This window comes from Odontesthes bonariensis, chromosome 18 (assembly GCF_027942865.1).
Source record: "Odontesthes bonariensis isolate fOdoBon6 chromosome 18, fOdoBon6.hap1, whole genome shotgun sequence".
Taxonomy (NCBI): Eukaryota; Metazoa; Chordata; class Actinopteri; order Atheriniformes; family Atherinopsidae; genus Odontesthes; species Odontesthes bonariensis.
The window spans coordinates 15,900,679-15,917,370 of record NC_134523.1 but is presented as its reverse complement, the minus strand read 5'-3'; the positions used below and the strand labels follow the sequence as shown (position 1 = coordinate 15,917,370).

Below are 16,692 nucleotides of genomic sequence, written 5' to 3'. Positions count from 1 at the left end.
TTGGACTGACATCATATAGCAAGACATCGCTTCAGGTGGCGCCAGCCAATCACAGTCACTGCCACTTGACTGACATGCACACGACAGCCAATCAAAAGCTACAGCCGGTCAGGCGGGGGCAGGACCCGTGTTGACAGGTAGAGACATCTCCAACGGTCCAGCGAAACACATTAGCTGGACTGCCGGACAGTTGGGACATATACCTTTGTCGTGTTCTCTGACAGCTTTTTGACGATTGCGTGAGTCGTTTGTTAAAATGTCTGCGCACTTTTATCAGATAAGCTCTAACATACTCGGGAACACGGTGGGGAAAATATCCGAAAACCTGACATCCGTGGTGCTCGCAGCTTCGCTCTTCACTCTCACCATCGGTTATGTCTCCAAACTGCTGCTCAGACAGTCTTCAGAAAAAGATGTGGTAATTTGTCCTAACATTACACATCCATTGCCGTTTTTAAGAGTGTTTGTAGCTATTCACTCTCGTGCATTTCAACATAACGTTTGTTTTTTTCCACAGAAGTCTCCACCTTACATCCCCTCCAGCATCCCCTTCCTCGGCCATGCGATTGCATTTGGAAAAAGCCCCATTGAATTTCTTGAAGATGCTTATGAAAAAGTAAGTGTTTATTTAGCCCGTCTGCAGCTCTTCGCTCATGAACTGTCCTGTTTTTTTGTTTTGTTTTTTTTTAGCAAACGCTCGATCCTTCATCTCAAACATGAATATTTGCTTGTTATCTGAAGCTGTGAGATCAAACTAGATATAATGTGGTTTTAACTCTGTAAAATTCCAGGGTCAGCGTTGATATCTTGAGACTCGGGACCTTACAGTCACTGACCAAGTTCGTAACCTCAGAGTGTTGATAGACTCAGATCTGACTTTCAGCATCAAAGCTGTCACCAAGGCAGCTTTTTACCACCTCAGAAACATCAACAGAATTAAAGGTTTCCTCTCCCAAAAAGACCAGGAGAAACTCATCCATGCATTCATCTCCAGTAGACTCGATTACTGTAATGCTCTTTTTTTTTTGTGACAAACTTTTTATTGAACAGTTCAAACACATTACAAAAACAGCGCCACTGCCTTACCATCAAAGACTTTCAAAGAGAGAAAGAAAATAAAAGAAAATATATAAGTATATATATATATATATATATATATATATATATATATATATATATACACAAGTATATATATATATATACTTACACATACATACATACACACATATATATATATATATATACATAGCCTACATACACACATACCTACACACATATATATATACACATAATAAGTGCATGTACATACACACCATGCGCACAAGTAAACCAAAAGATGAGAGGTAGAGGATAGAAAGTGAGCTGACCTACAGAGACAACATAAGCAGAAAACACCTTATATACGAGCAAGCAACGTTATGTCAGACAGAGATCCAATAAGAGCGTCCCAGGTCTGTACAGGAGATATTCGCGCTTTGCGTACGACAGCCAATGACCTTTCTAAAACAGCAATGTCTCTAAAGCGATTTAGCCATTCCTTTGCCGATGGGATGTCTGGAGAAAACCAAGAGTTTATTATAGTATAGTCTTTTTAGCGGCAGTCAGACCTGCGAATATAACTTTCCTCTGAGCCAATCTGGTATTACTGCTAAGAATGGAGTCATCATTAAATAAAAGTAGAGGGAGGTGCATAGGAATGGGAAATCCTAAAATATTTTCAAGGCAACTATGCACCTTGGACCAAAAGTCATATACAGGGGGACCTGTAATGCTCTTTTAACTGGACGTCCCAAAAAGAGCATTAAACATCTGCAGCTCATCCAGAACGCTGCTGCTGGAGTTTTAACCCGAACTAAGAGATCTGAACACATCACACCAGTTTTAAAATCTTTACACTGGCTTCCAGTCAGTCACAGAATAGATTTTAAAAGCCTGCTGATGGTTTACAAATCCCAGAACGGTTTAGGCCCAAAATACATCTGTGATATGTTCAGAGAATATAAACCCAGCAGAGCTCTTAGATCCAAGGACTCAGGTCAGCTGGTCCAGTCCAGAGTCCAGACTAAACATGGAGAAGCAGCATTTAGCTGTTATGCTGCAAACAAGTGGAACAAACTGCCAGTGGAGATTAAACTTTCACCAAATGTAAACATTTTTAAATCCAGGTTAAAAACATTTCTTTTCTCATGTGTCTATGCATGAAATATCTTTTAACTTATCTAGACTGTTGCCTGTTTTTAAATTCATTTAAATGATTTTATTTGTTTCTCTTTATATTCTTTTATGTATTTTTAATGCTTCTTGCACTCCCTGCTGCAATGCTTTTATTTTATGTGAAGCACTTTGAACTGTTTGTACATGAAATGTGCTATACAAATAAATTTGATTTGATTTGATTTGATTTATCTGAATATATCTTCGTACGATGTAAAAATGTTTAAAATAAAATAAATGTATATCTATCTATATTTTGTATGTGTTTGAGACAACTGGAGTAAAGCACTGCCTTGTGGGAATTTCATTTACCCGGCTCCCGCCAAAAAAAAAATAGAACGTAGAAGATTCAACATTCTGTAGCTTGTTGGTCAAAGTAAGAGATAAACGGGGACGGTAGATGTCGCGGATGGATTACTTACAACAATCTTTAAAAAATGAATCGAGGACCAGGAGGAGGTATTAAACGACAGAAGGGGGGAGCGGAGAAAAAGAGGGACAAATTGAACAGATTTGTCTCTGCAATCGCCAAGAAATACGTTCACAATGGGATAGCAACTACACAAATATGGATATTAACAAGATGTGTTGCACAGACGCTACGAACAAGACAAGGTAGGGGCCGAAGGATTTCCACTAATCATTGTGTCCGCCGTGGCACTATTTTTTTTTATATTTCATCTCATCTCCTTCACGTACGGTCTGTCTGTATTGTCACTCACTTTTCTAAATCAGTGTGTAGCCTACTGTCATAAGCTAGTCTGTGGCTAGTCTGGCTAACCTAAAGAGTAATACAAGGCACACTTTTCACGATGTGTAAACCTGTTTAGCTTGTGGTAACTGCCTGGTAATCTATGGCAGGGCTGTTGTAGTTGTTCTTATTCCTATCTTCATGACTTGGTATGGGTTCTCGATTTGACGGCTTGTCTAGCTGACAATTTTACAGTATCTCCATGTTGCTTTGTATTTAGCTCTGGACTGGTTAGCATAGAAGTTGGACTACCATAACTGTCTTGTCATATTAGCTGGGTCTCTCTCGAGTGGACAGCGATCTAAAGAAGGGACTTTTGCATATAAACACAGGGTGCAGGAGCGAAGTGGACATCAAAAACAAGTGGACGATTGTGTGTGTGTGTGTGTGTGTCTGTCTGACTGACTGACTGTGCGTGCGTGCAGGCAAGTTTGATGCCCGGTGCCTGTTGTTTCTAGTTTGAAGCTTAATTTCGGTTTCTGAAACTTGAGTTTGGATGTGGATGTGGTGCGCTGTCACCATTTTTCTTTATGTCTGTGTGTGTTGCAAGTAATTACTAGGCCGAGCGATGAAAGACGTCGCTGGTGTTGCAGGTGAAGATTCGTCAGTGTTTATGATGCATATCAGGCGAGATAGACAATGAATGAAAACTTATTTCACAGAGGGGTTGCTGCTCGTTCACTCTTGCCCGTCGTTTCATAGCCTGGCAATGTTTGAAAACTTTGTCAGGGCAAGGGCTGCTTGTAGCCAGGCTACGTCTCCTGATGCGCTCTTGCTTGGTCGAGGTTTGTCTGAGATTTGTTGGTGTGTCAAGGGCTGTGCAATAACGTAACAGACTTAGGTGAAGTTAGTTTTACGTTGGATATTCGACAGACATTCGCAAGCAAGCCGCTCCAACATTTCAAGTGCACCCGTATTGCAGACTTTACAGTAAACACACGGAGAGGACGACTGCAGCGTGTTCCAACTTCCTGTTTTCAAAATAAAATAAAAATGAAAAAATATGATATTTAAAGCAGAGATGAGCTACTGTGTATAAAGATATTGAAATTTATGGACAGAACTGAATTGTAAAAATAAAAGGTGTATCTCATGTAGCAAGTGTAGTTGCATGATCCCACAATGATTTGGAGTCAATTGATCACAAGACCTGGAAGCTATTGAGCAAAAATGCTAATATTTACATATAAATATTCGTAAAAAATATGAACAGATCTAAAATTAAAAAATAAAAGGCGTGTCTCATAAAGCCAGTGTAGTTACATGATCCTACACTGATTTGGAGTCAATTGATCACATTACCTGGAAGCTATTGAGCAAAAATGCTAATATTTACATATAAATATTAATAAAAAATATGAACAGATCTAAAATGTAAAAGTAAAAGGCGTATCTCATGTAGCAAGTGTAGTTACATGATCCTACACTGATTTGGAGTCAATTGATCACAAGACCTGGAAGCTATTGAGCAAAAATGCTAATATTTCATATAAATATTAATATAAAATATGAACAGATCTAAAATGTAAAAATAAAAGGCGTATCTCATGTAGCAAGTGTAGTTACATGATTCCACACTGATTTGGAGTCAATTGATCACAAGACCTGGAAGCTATTGAGCAAAAATGCTAATATTTACATATAAATATTAATAAAAAATATGAACAGATCTAAAATGTAAAAATAAAAGGCGTTTCTCATGTAGCAAGTGTAGTTACATGATTCCACACTGATTTGGAGTCAATTGATCACAAGACCTGGAAGCTATTTAGCAAAAATGCTAATATTTACATATAAAAATTAATAAAAAATATGAACAGATCTAAAATGTAAAAATGAAAGGCGTATCTCATGTAGCAAGTGTAGTTACATGATCCCGCACTGATTTGCAGTCAATTGATCACATTACCTGGAAGCTATTGAGCAAAAAGACTAATATTTACATATAAATATTAATAAAAAATATGAACAGATCTAAAATGTAAAAATAAAAGGCGTATCTCATGTAGCAAGTGTAGTTACATGATCCTACACTGATTTGGAGTCAATTGATCACAAGACCTGGAAGCTATTGAGCAAAAATCAAATGCTAATATTTACATATAAATATTAATAAAAAATATGAACAGATCTAAAAATTTAAAAATAAGAGGCGTATCTCATAAATAGTGGCATTTCTTTTTGTGGCTAAGACTTTTTTTAACATGATGGTATATAAACACAAGTGTGCAACATGGGTTCTCTTTCAAAAATTCATGATATAATGTGTCTGTCCATAGAGATCTGAGTTTATTCATGTCATGTTTTGGTTTTATTTTGTCCCATTTTTTTTTTTGTTATAGAAATTTTGAATTTTTTTCTTCCTGGTTTGCAATGTCTGTAATCAATCTCTTCACCCTGTGCACCTTTGTCATCCCCTGAACTGTCACCTTCTGCTGCTGTGTCTCCAGAGTAACTCTCCTCCTCTTTGTCCTTCATACCGTCTGTCTTTCCCTTTCCATGGCTTTTCTTTGCCTGTTCTTGTGTCTTTTTGTGACTAGTTTGGACTGTCTGTACATTGTGGGTCTGAATGTTTTCTTGTGCACCTTCATCATCCACTGAACTGTCACCACCTTCTGCTGCTGTGTCTCCAGAGTAACTCTCTTCCTCTTTGTTGTACGGTCAATCAATTGAGACACTGAGTCAAGTTCTTCTTTGGCTGAAACAGTATTAGCCAAAATGCTCATTCTGAACTCAGGATCATCTTGCTCCGATAGTTCTTCTGAGCCGTCTGGGTTTGTAGGCCAGTGCTCCTCTGCTAGCAGAAATTGTGGGCCACACATCCATTGTTTATCCTTAAGGAATGACTTCACTCCAAGTCCCCTGGAAGCAATATCTGCTGGATTGGACAAGGTGCTCACTTATCTCCACTGAGCTGCATAAGACGCTGCAAGGATCTCTGAGACCCTATTGGCCAAAAATGTTTTGTATCTGGAGGTTTAATTTTTGACGTACTTTAGCACTGCGGTGCTGTCAGTCCAAAAGACTCACACCGATCCTAACAGGGGTCAGGGTCTAGGGGCCAACTGCAACATCTCTAGGCCTGAGAAGCCATCAACTGAGTTGAATGTGAAGGAACCCACATGGCAAGAAATCCAAGACGTCATCCGCAAGGCCAAATCATCGGCTGCCCCAGGCCCAAGCGGTATACCATATAAGGTATACAAGAAGTGCCCCAAGCTTCTTAAGAGGCTGTGGAAAAACATGAGGAAGATCTGGGCCAAGGGGACAATTCCACCAAGTTGGAAGTTGGCTGAGGGATGCTTTGTTCCAAAAGAGGAGGGGTCCTCCGCAATCTCTCAGTTCAGAACAATCTCTCTTCTTAGTGTAGAGTGTAAGATTTTCTTCTCTGTTCTGGCACGAAGAATTACCTCCTACTTGACGCAAAACCACTATATCAACCCATCTATCCAGAAAGGTGGCATCCCAGGCTTTTCGGGCTGCCTGGAACACACCTCAATGATCAGCCAGCTGATCCAAGAAGCAAAACGGAAGAAGAGCGACCTAACAGTCATCTGGCTAGACATTGCCAATGCTTATGGGTCAATTCCGCATGATCTCATCCAAGAAGGACTTGACCATTATTACATCCCTGTGGCAATCCGAGGCATGATCACCAACTACCTTGCAGGTTTTCGGCTCAGGTTTACATCGGCACTCTTTACCACCAGCTGGCTGGACCTCCAAAAGGGGATCCCAACAGGGTGCACCATCTCCCCCATCTTGTTTATTATTGGAATGAACCTACTGTTATCCGCAGCAGAAGGCATAACCCGTGGCCCTAGATTGGAATCCGGTGTTGTGCAACCAGCGCTGCGAGCGTTCATGGATGACATCACAGTAACAACTGTGACACACATCCAAGCAAGGTGGGTGCTGGAAACATTGGGCAGCATCGCCTCCTGGGCAGGGATGCTGTTCAAAGCCAGGAAGTCCAGAAGCATGGTCATTAAGAAGGGCAAAGTCACCAGCAAGTTCAGCCTTCAAGTCCAGGGTGAGGTCATTCCATCCATCGAGGGCAACCCAATAAAATGCCTGGGAAAGTGGTTCAACGTGTCACTGACGGATAGTGCCAGTATTGCTGAGGCGGTGAAGCAGACCGAGGTATGGCTGAGGAAGATTGATAAGTCTTTACTCCAGGGCAAGTTCAAGACCTGGCTGTATCAACACGGCCTCTTGCCCAGGCTCCTCTGGCTATTCACGGTCTATGAGTTTCCCATGACTACCATCGAGGCCATTGAGAGGAGGACCAACAAGCACCTGCGGAGGTGGCTGGGCATTCCCCCAAGCTTCTCATCAGTGGGCCTTTATATCAGGTCTGGTCAACTGCAATTCCCCCTGTCATCAGTAGTTGAGGAGTACAAGGTGGCAAAATGCAGAGTTGTCCTAAGTCTGAGGGATTCCAACGACGACCTCATCAGACAAGCTGGCATGATAACCAGGTCTGGACGCAAGTGGGCTGCCACCACAGCTGTGGACCAGGCAGTCAGTTCCCTGAAGTTGCGGGATATAGTTGGCAATCAGTGCATCCACCGACAAGGCCTCGGCTCTGCACAATTTCAAACCTGGGAAGGCGCAAACATAAGAACCAGGCGAGGCATGGTGCAGGCAGAAGTGAGGAGCAGGGAGGAGGAGAAACGGGTAGCCAAAGCAGTGCAGCAAGGTTCCCAGGGGGCCTGGACAAAATGGGATTTTCCCAGGCGCAAAGTCACATGGAGGGATCTGTGGCGTCTGGAGCCCTATCGCATCTCCTTCCTCTTGCGGTCTGTTTATGACACCCTCCCCTCCCCAGTACATCTGCACACATGGGGGCTAAGAGAGGACTCACTTTGTAAGCTGTGCAGCCAGAGGGGGACCTTGGCCCATATACTGTCTGGGTGCAAAACATCTTTAACCCAGGGGCGGTATAGGTGGCGCCACGACAAAGTACTCCTCTCATTGGCCGACACCATAGAGCGGGAGAGGGTCAAGAAGAAATCAGCCCACACAACCGCACAGAGAGCCATCACCTTCCTTAAGGAAGGAGCTAGGCCCATACTAAGGAAAAGACCCAGCATTCTTCATGCCGCAAGCTCCTGGGAAATGAGCGTGGATCTTGGGAAGAGGCTACAGTTTCCAGAGGTGGTGCAAACAACCCTCCAACCTAACATAGTGCTGTGGTCAACCAAGGACCAGAAGATAATCCTGGTTGAACTGACAGTGCCATGGGAGGAGGGCTGTGAGGAGGCCCATGAAAGGAAGGCTGCAAAATACCAACAGCTGGCCCAAGACTGCCGAGACAGAGGCTGGCAGGCGTGGGTCTTTCCTGTGGAGATAGGATGCAGGGGCTTTCCAGCAAGATCTGCATGGAGTTTCCTTTCTGCCATAGGGATGGATGAGCAGAGTAAGAAGAAGGCAGCTCGCCGGATGGGGGAGGAGGCAGAACGAGCCTCATGCTGGATTTGGAGTAAGAGAGAGGAGGAATGCTGGAAGCCGGGGGCAGGTGGGCAGTGAGCTGGCCACTCACTGCGGGCCCACCAACTGGAGGGTGTTGTGGTTGAGGGCCGAAACACCCAGTGAAGGTCGGACACCACCTGATGACATCTGCCCCTGGCCTAAGGCTACAGCTACCTGCTAAGGTAGCTGAGGAAGGCACCTTTAAGTGTATTCATCAAAACATTGGCCCATTAACAGTCCATCCCAACAATGTCTGAACAGTGTATGGCCCATCATTTTCACTTGGAATCCCCTTTATTGGTTCTAGGGCTTTAGGTGCATTCAAGCCGATCAAAAGCTCAATGTCTGCATCAATTTCAGGTAGGTGTACGCCTCGTAAATATGGCCATCTGACCAGGTCCTGCTCCCGTGGTATGTTGCTCCTGCACACAGGCATCTTCTTCTGTGTAAAGACATCTGACAAGTCACAGTAGAGGTCACTTTCCAGACCAGCTACTTCCAGATCCGAAACAATGCAACTTCCCACAAGCTTTTCCTGGCCCATAGCACGCAAGAGAATTTTAGTTCCTCTTCCTGACACATTCAGCTTATTCATCAGGTTTGATGTATAAAAGGAGCCAGAACTGCCTTGATCCAAAAAGGCATACGTTTCCACAATTCTGTGACCTTTTTTTAGACTTGACCTTGACTGGCACAATGGAGAGCTTGCAGTCATGGTCACCGGCCCCAGTGAGACCACTACTTTGCACCGCCACCAGAGAGCGGCCCACTTTTGCTCAATAGCTTCCAGGTCATGGGATCAATTGACTCCAAATCAGTGTGGAATCATGTAACTACACTTGCTACATGAGATACGCCTTTCATTTTTACATTTTAGATCTGTTCATATTTTTTATTAATATTTATATGTAAATATTAGTCTTTTTGCTCAATAGCTTCCTGGTCATGTGATCAATTGACTCCAAAACGGACCGCTACAGGAAATCTTTCCTGCCCACAGCCATCAGCATCTATAATAACTCTTTGATTTAATTGAGCTACATCAACATTTAATTTCCCTCTGGGATAAATAAAGTATTTTTGAATTTGAATTTGAATTTGAAATCAGTGTGGGGTCATTTAACTACTCTGGCTTTATGAGATTTTTATTTTTACATTTTAGATCTGTTCATATTTTTTATTAATATTTATATGTAAATATTAGTCTTTTTGCTCCATAGCTTCCAGGTCATGTGATCAATTGACTCGAAATCAGTGTGGGGTCATTTAACTACACTGGCTTTATGAGATACACCTTTTATTTTTACATTTTAGATCTGTTCATATTTTTAATGAATTTTTATATGTAAATATTAGTCTTTTTGCTCAATAGCTTCCTGGTAATGTGATCAATTGACTCCAAATCAGTGCGGGATCATGTAACTACACTTGCTACATGAGATACGCCTTTTATTTTTACATTTTAGATCTGTTCATATTTTTAATGAATTTTTATATGTAAATATTAGTCTTTTTGCTCAATAGCTTCCTGGTAATGTGATCAATTGACTCCAAATCAGTGCGGGATCATGTAACTACACTTGCTACATGAGATACGCCTTTTATTTTTACATTTTAGATCTGTTCATATTTTTAATGAATTTTTATATGTAAATATTAGCATTTTTGCTCAATAGCTTCCAGGTCATGTGATCAATTGACTCGAAATCAGTGTGGGGTCATTTAACTACACTTGCTACATGAGATACGCCTTTTATTTTTACATTTTAGATCTGTTCATAGTTTTTATTAATATTTATATGTAAATATTAGTCTTTTTGCTCAATAGCTTCCAGGTCATGTGATCAATTGACTCCAAATCAGTGCGGGATCATGTAACTAAACTTGCTACATGAGATACACCTTTTATTTTTACATTTTAGATCTGTTCATATTTTTCATTAATATTTATATGTAAATATTAGCATTTTTGCTCAATAGCTTCCTGGTAATGTGATCTATTGACTCCAAATCAGTGTGAGGTCATGTAACTACACTGGCTTTATGAGATACGCCTTTTATTTTTACATTTTAGATCTGTTCATATTTTTAATGAATTTTTATATGTAAATATTAGTCTTTTTGCTCAATAGCTTCCTGGTAATGTGATCAATTGACTCCAAATCAGTGCGGGATCATGTAACTACACTTGCTACATGAGATACGCCTTTTATTTTTACATTTTAGATCTGTTCATATTTTTAATGAATTTTTATATGTAAATATTAGCATTTTTGCTCAATAGCTTCCAGGTCATGTGATCAATTGACTCGAAATCAGTGTGGGGTCATTTAACTACACTTGCTACATGAGATACGCCTTTTATTTTTACATTTTAGATCTGTTCATAGTTTTTATTAATATTTATATGTAAATATTAGTCTTTTTGCTCCATAGCTTCCAGGTCATGTGATCAATTGACTCGAAATCAGTGTGGGGTCATTTAACTACACTGGCTTTATGAGATACACCTTTTATTTTTACATTTTAGATCTGTTCATATTTTTAATGAATTTTTATATGTAAATATTAGTCTTTTTGCTCAATAGCTTCCTGGTAATGTGATCAATTGACTCCAAATCAGTGCGGGATCATGTAACTACACTTGCTACATGAGATACGCCTTTTATTTTTACATTTTAGATCTGTTCATATTTTTAATGAATTTTTATATGTAAATATTAGTCTTTTTGCTCAATAGCTTCCTGGTAATGTGATCAATTGACTCCAAATCAGTGCGGGATCATGTAACTACACTTGCTACATGAGATACGCCTTTTATTTTTACATTTTAGATCTGTTCATATTTTTAATGAATTTTTATATGTAAATATTAGCATTTTTGCTCAATAGCTTCCAGGTCATGTGATCAATTGACTCGAAATCAGTGTGGGGTCATTTAACTACACTTGCTACATGAGATACGCCTTTTATTTTTACATTTTAGATCTGTTCATAGTTTTTATTAATATTTATATGTAAATATTAGTCTTTTTGCTCAATAGCTTCCAGGTCATGTGATCAATTGACTCCAAATCAGTGCGGGATCATGTAACTAAACTTGCTACATGAGATACACCTTTTATTTTTACATTTTAGATCTGTTCATATTTTTCATTAATATTTATATGTAAATATTAGCATTTTTGCTCAATAGCTTCCTGGTAATGTGATCTATTGACTCCAAATCAGTGTGAGGTCATGTAACTACACTGGCTTTATGAGATACGCCTTTTATTTTTACATTTTAGATCTGTTCATATTTTTTATTAATATTTATATGTAAATATTAGTCTTTTTGCTCAATAGCTTCCTGGTAATGTGATCAATTGACTCAAAATCAGTGTGGGGTCATGTAACTACACTTGCTACATGAGATACGCCTTTTAATTTTACAATTCAGTTCTGTCCATAAATTTCAATAACTTTATACACAGTAGCTCATCTCTGCTTTAAATATCATATTTTTTCATTTTTATTTTATTTTGAAAACAGGAAGTTGGAACATGCTGCAGTCGTCCTCTCCGTGTGTTTACTGTAAAGTCTGCAATACGGGTGCACTTGAAATGTTGGAGTGGCTTGCTTGCGAATGTCTGTCGAATATCCAACGTAAAACTAACTTCACCTAAGTAACGAACAGGATGTTTCCGACGGCCTAAACAAGACCGCGCAGATGGCTTTCAACTTTTAATATGGGGACAATATCGCGTCAATACGCAATATCTAATGCAATGCCTATTATTTATCATGAAACCTCAATTCTCAAGTAATGGGCCTAGCTTGTACCCAGCACTTTTCAAACCTTACTCAGGTTTATGGTAATTGTCCCCAGCACTTCTGAAATCAAGCTGACGCCCATGACACAAGTGCAATAATTATGTGCAATATCACACAGTAAACACACTTGGATATCTTTATTGTACATATCCCTATATGTGCATGTATAATTTTTATAATTTTTTTCTGTATTGGTGCTGCTGGAATCTTAATTTCCCTGAGGGAAAAAGGGATCAATAAAGTTCTATCTAATCTAATCTAATTTCATCTCAGACATGGACACATTTCTTGACTTTTCCTTCAAGTTAGATGCCATAAAGCTCTTGATCCCATGCCATTTTGATTTGTGACCTCTTAGAACAAAGAAGCTTGTTATTCGTATAAATATGGATCATTACTTGTCAATACGTAAAGGTTTTAAAAGTTAGAATAGAGGTTAAGGCAGTGCATTAGATTCGTTTGTTGTTCCTTGACTTCTGAGTGTTGTTTGAGCCCCTGCGTCTCTCTCTCGCTGTGCTGCAGTATGGCCCTGTGTTCAGCTTCACCATGGTGGGGAAGACGTTCACCTACCTGCTGGGCAGCGAAGCGGCCACCCTGATGTTCAACAGCAAGAACGAAGACCTGAACGCAGAGGACGTTTACTCCAAACTGACCACGCCGGTGTTTGGCAAAGGAGTAGCCTACGATGTGCCGAACCCTGTGAGTCCTTGCGAACCGTCGGGTCACACTTATGAACAAAGCCTCTCAGGTGAACGTTAGTGCCAGTCAGCTACAGCGCACTTTCTCTAATCTGCTGCAGATCTTTCTGGAACAGAAGAAGATGCTGAAGACTGGTCTGAACATTGCTCATTTTAGGGAGCACGTCAGGTTAATTGAGGCGGAAACCATCGAGTATTTTCAGAGATGGGGAGACAGTGGGGCGAGAAGTAAGATGCTTCACAATCCTAGCGATGTGACTGACTGAGATTTATAATTCGTAATTTAGAATGTGTTGTGCAGCTGTGTTTGGAGTCCTGACCTCACACTAACGGAGTAATAATGTGACAGGACTCATATATTTGGTATAACATCGATGAAAGGCTCGCTAAGTGACCTTTTGCTTGTGTCAGACCTGTTTGACGCTCTGTCCGAGCTGATCATCCTGACAGCCAGCACCTGCCTCCACGGGAAGGAGATCCGCAGTATGCTGAATGAACGGGTGGCCCAGCTCTATGCCGATCTGGACGGAGGGTTCAGCCATGCTGCCTGGCTCCTGCCCACTTGGCTGCCTTTACCCAGCTTCAGGTGGGTTTGTGACATCCCTCGCGTCTGCGTGCAGCCAGTGTTGCACCTGCCACTGTATGAACGAAAGGCTGAATTTAACTTGGCAGGAAAAACAGTATCCACCTGGGAAAGCCATTATAATATTACCGTATCAAAGAAACTGTTTGACTCTTTGTTTTTAGGAAGAGGGACAAAGCTCACAGAGAGATCAAGAATATTTTCTTCAAGGTGATTCAGAAACGCAGGATGTCCGGGGAGAAAGTGGACGACATTCTGCAAACCCTCATTGATGCCACCTACAAGTAAGATGGCCACCTTTATCCAGCAACCGCCCACGAAAATCAATCGAACAAGCCTCCTTTGGCATGTTTTAGTCGGGCAGGCAAAGAAACAGCATAACTGTTAGGCTAAAGGACAAAACAGAATGTTTGTGCAAACCATTTTTTAAACTCTCTGAACTGCGATCTCTCTGCAGAGACGGTCGGCCGCTGAACGATGATGAGATTGCGGGGATGCTGATTGGTCTCCTCCTTGCGGGCCAGCACACGTCCTCTACCACCAGCTCCTGGATGGGCTTCTTCCTGGCCAGAGACAAAGCTCTGCAGGAGCGCTGCTACGCCGAGCAGAAGGCTGTGTGCGGAGAAGACCTGCCTCCTCTCGACTTGGATCAGGTTAGAGTCCCTTTTATGACAAGCAACAGAAGTTAGGGTTCCCAGAGGTGCAAAAAGACTAACAATAAACAAAAAAAACTTTGTAATACATTTTGTGGTGTTTTCTGAAATGTATTTTTGGCTCTGTACTGTTTTGCACCTCGGGAGTCTCTACAAAACTTACTGCTGGGTGAATTTAGGTGGGAGCCTACATTGTGACCCCATATTGAGCCTTAGTTGTATATAAATGTGAAAGCACTGGGTATGAAATGAGTAGTGACTCATCTGGGGCCGTTTTGATGCGATCACAAAGACTTGGTGAGTCCTCATTCTTCCTTGTCGGTCTCCTCAGCTGAAGGATCTCAGCTTGTTGGAGCGCTGCCTAAAGGAAACCCTGCGACTCCGCCCACCCATCATGACCATGATGAGAATGGCTCGCACACCTCAGGTGGGTGTACGCATCATATGCGGTCCACAGTTGCTCGCCTTCATTGCCACGTTTTTCTGAAACTTCTCGTATGAACTTGCTCTCAGACTGCTGCGGGATACACCATTCCTGTGGGCCACCAGGTCTGCGTCTCCCCGACTGTCAACCACCGTCTGCACGACACCTGGGTGGAGAGGATGGAGTTCCAGCCTGACCGTTACCTCAACGAGAACCCTGCTGCAGGGGAAAAGTTTGCCTACGTGCCATTTGGCGCTGGTGCGTTACATTATTTCACCTTCTGCGTTTACCCGTAAACCGAGCAGTATTTCATCTGTGTAATCAGAACCGTTCTCTTTTCCATCCTCAGGCCGTCATCGCTGCATCGGAGAAAACTTTGCCTACGTACAGATCAAGACGATCTGGTCCACCATGCTGCGTATGTATGAATTCGACCTTGCGGATGGATATTTCCCCACCATCAACTACACCACAATGATTCACACCCCTCACAACCCCATCATCAGATACAAGAGGAGAAAGCAGTGAGGGCGGGTGGTGGAGGTGTGAAAAACAAGGACACAAAGGAACCTCCCGAGTGTTTAAAGCTCTGACGTCCTGGGACTTGAATTGAAGAAAAATATAGATGAATGCACTTTGCTTCTAATGTCAATCCTGTGCTTTTATGCTTCCTTTGTTAAGGCTGCAGCCCTCGCTCTGAATGTTAGCATAGTGCATCGTTTTTAGATGTTTCCAGACTGCACTACATGGTTCTGTGACTTCAGCATCAAAGCTAGTGCTCATACTCACAATGTGAATTTAAAGAGAGAAAAAAATTTGGAACTGAGAAATAATTGTGTGCCTTGCGATGGATGATTGACTGAATTAAGATGGAGTCTGTCCCAGGAAGACAGTTTTACATTAGTCAGATTTAGTTTTCTCAGTAGTTGTCCAGCAAACCGTAATAATCCTTAACATGAGGCGATTTTTGAAAACAACAGTTGGGGAAAGCCCTCCAACTACCAGCTGAAGCTGTGGTCTGAAGCTTTTGACTCGAACACACGATCTTCCTCTGCAGATTTGGTAGATTTTTTTATAGATTTTTCTCTGAGCATCAAATTGCGAAGACAATCCTTTAAATGCTCATGAAACAGTTCCAGGATACACTCCTGTTGAGGAGAGATCCTTATATTTTAACATTAAAAGCTTGAAGATGTTAAATCTGAGCATTAACATCAATTAGCTGATTTGATGCAGGACAATGAGCCTTTTTTTTTTTAATGCTAGCACACATCCAGGGAAACATTTCAGAACTAAAGGTTGCATTTCCTAATCCCACATATTTATGTGACCCCTTTGGTTAACCGCAAGCTTTTTTTTTCTCCCCAAAAACTGTCGACCATAAAAAAAAAAAAATAAAATGTGTGATGCAAACAACTTAACCCCGAAATTTGATAGCAGTACAAAAACAAGTAATTGGATGTTGAAACTGAGAAATATAGCTTTTAAGAAGTATATAACTTTGAATATAAAGCCTGTAGTTTTAAAAGTTAAATGTTTTCCCATCCATCCATTTTTTTTGTACCCGCTTAATCCGATTATTATTATTATTACATTATAGGGCGAGAGGCGGGGTACACCCCCAGACAGGTCGCCAGCTGGACTCTCTCTCTGTAGTCGTGCCGTTGTAGTTTGTGCAAAACGTGGTTGTTGCACGTAGCATTAATGGAGCCTTTACAGATGTGCAAGTTACTCATGCCATGAGCACTATGAAACACCCCAACTGTCGTCATCACAGATGCTGGATGATCCTTCTCATCTTTTCCAGACTTGTGCAGCTGGCGTCAAATTGAAAATGATGTATTTTTCAGAAACAGTAAACAATGACTGGTTTTAACATTTGATTTGTTGTCCTCGTGGTATTTTCTTTCAAATGACTGCATTTTTTTTGAGAACCTGGGTCAAAATGAGAATTAAAGACATACGGGAAAGTGTTTGAGCAAATGCAAACACCAGAGAAGAGGGGTGTTCCACTATGTGTACAGCAGGATGCAAAGAAAGAGGTCATTTTACAGTTGACTGTCGTGGAGCCAAGTCAT

The 16,692-nt window shown here is 41.3% G+C and overlaps 1 protein-coding gene across 2 annotated transcripts; it reads left to right on the top strand.

Moving 5' to 3' along the window:
* The first annotated feature begins 152 nt into the window (after positions 1-152).
* Positions 153-16,495, top strand: cyp51 (cytochrome P450, family 51). 2 transcript variants are annotated; one of them, XM_075450070.1, is made up of 10 exons: positions 153-418; positions 518-616; positions 12,779-12,955; positions 13,056-13,182; positions 13,366-13,540; positions 13,702-13,821; positions 13,995-14,190; positions 14,522-14,617; positions 14,704-14,872; positions 14,964-16,495. In XM_075450070.1, exons 1-10 carry the CDS (start codon positions 257-259, stop codon positions 15,140-15,142), a joined length of 1,500 nt encoding a protein of 499 aa, XP_075306185.1. In that variant the 5' UTR covers positions 153-256; the 3' UTR covers positions 15,143-16,495. The 2 variants fall into 2 exon arrangements, with proteins under 2 accessions (XP_075306185.1, XP_075306186.1); XM_075450071.1 differs by lacking the exons at positions 153-418; positions 518-616 and adding an exon at positions 2,441-2,829.
* The last annotated feature ends 197 nt before the right edge of the window (positions 16,496-16,692 follow it).

Bases quoted from the DNA above. Each gene is read 5' to 3' on its own strand.
- cyp51 (XM_075450070.1), top strand. From the start codon at position 257: ATGTCTGCGCACTTTTATCAGATAAGCTCTAACATACTCGGGAACACG. The intron at 13,541-13,701 runs GTGGGTTTGTGA...CTTTGTTTTTAG, and splicing joins CTGCCTTTACCCAGCTTCAG to GAAGAGGGACAAAGCTCACA. The intron at 14,191-14,521 runs GTTAGAGTCCCT...CGGTCTCCTCAG, and splicing joins CTCCTCTCGACTTGGATCAG to CTGAAGGATCTCAGCTTGTT.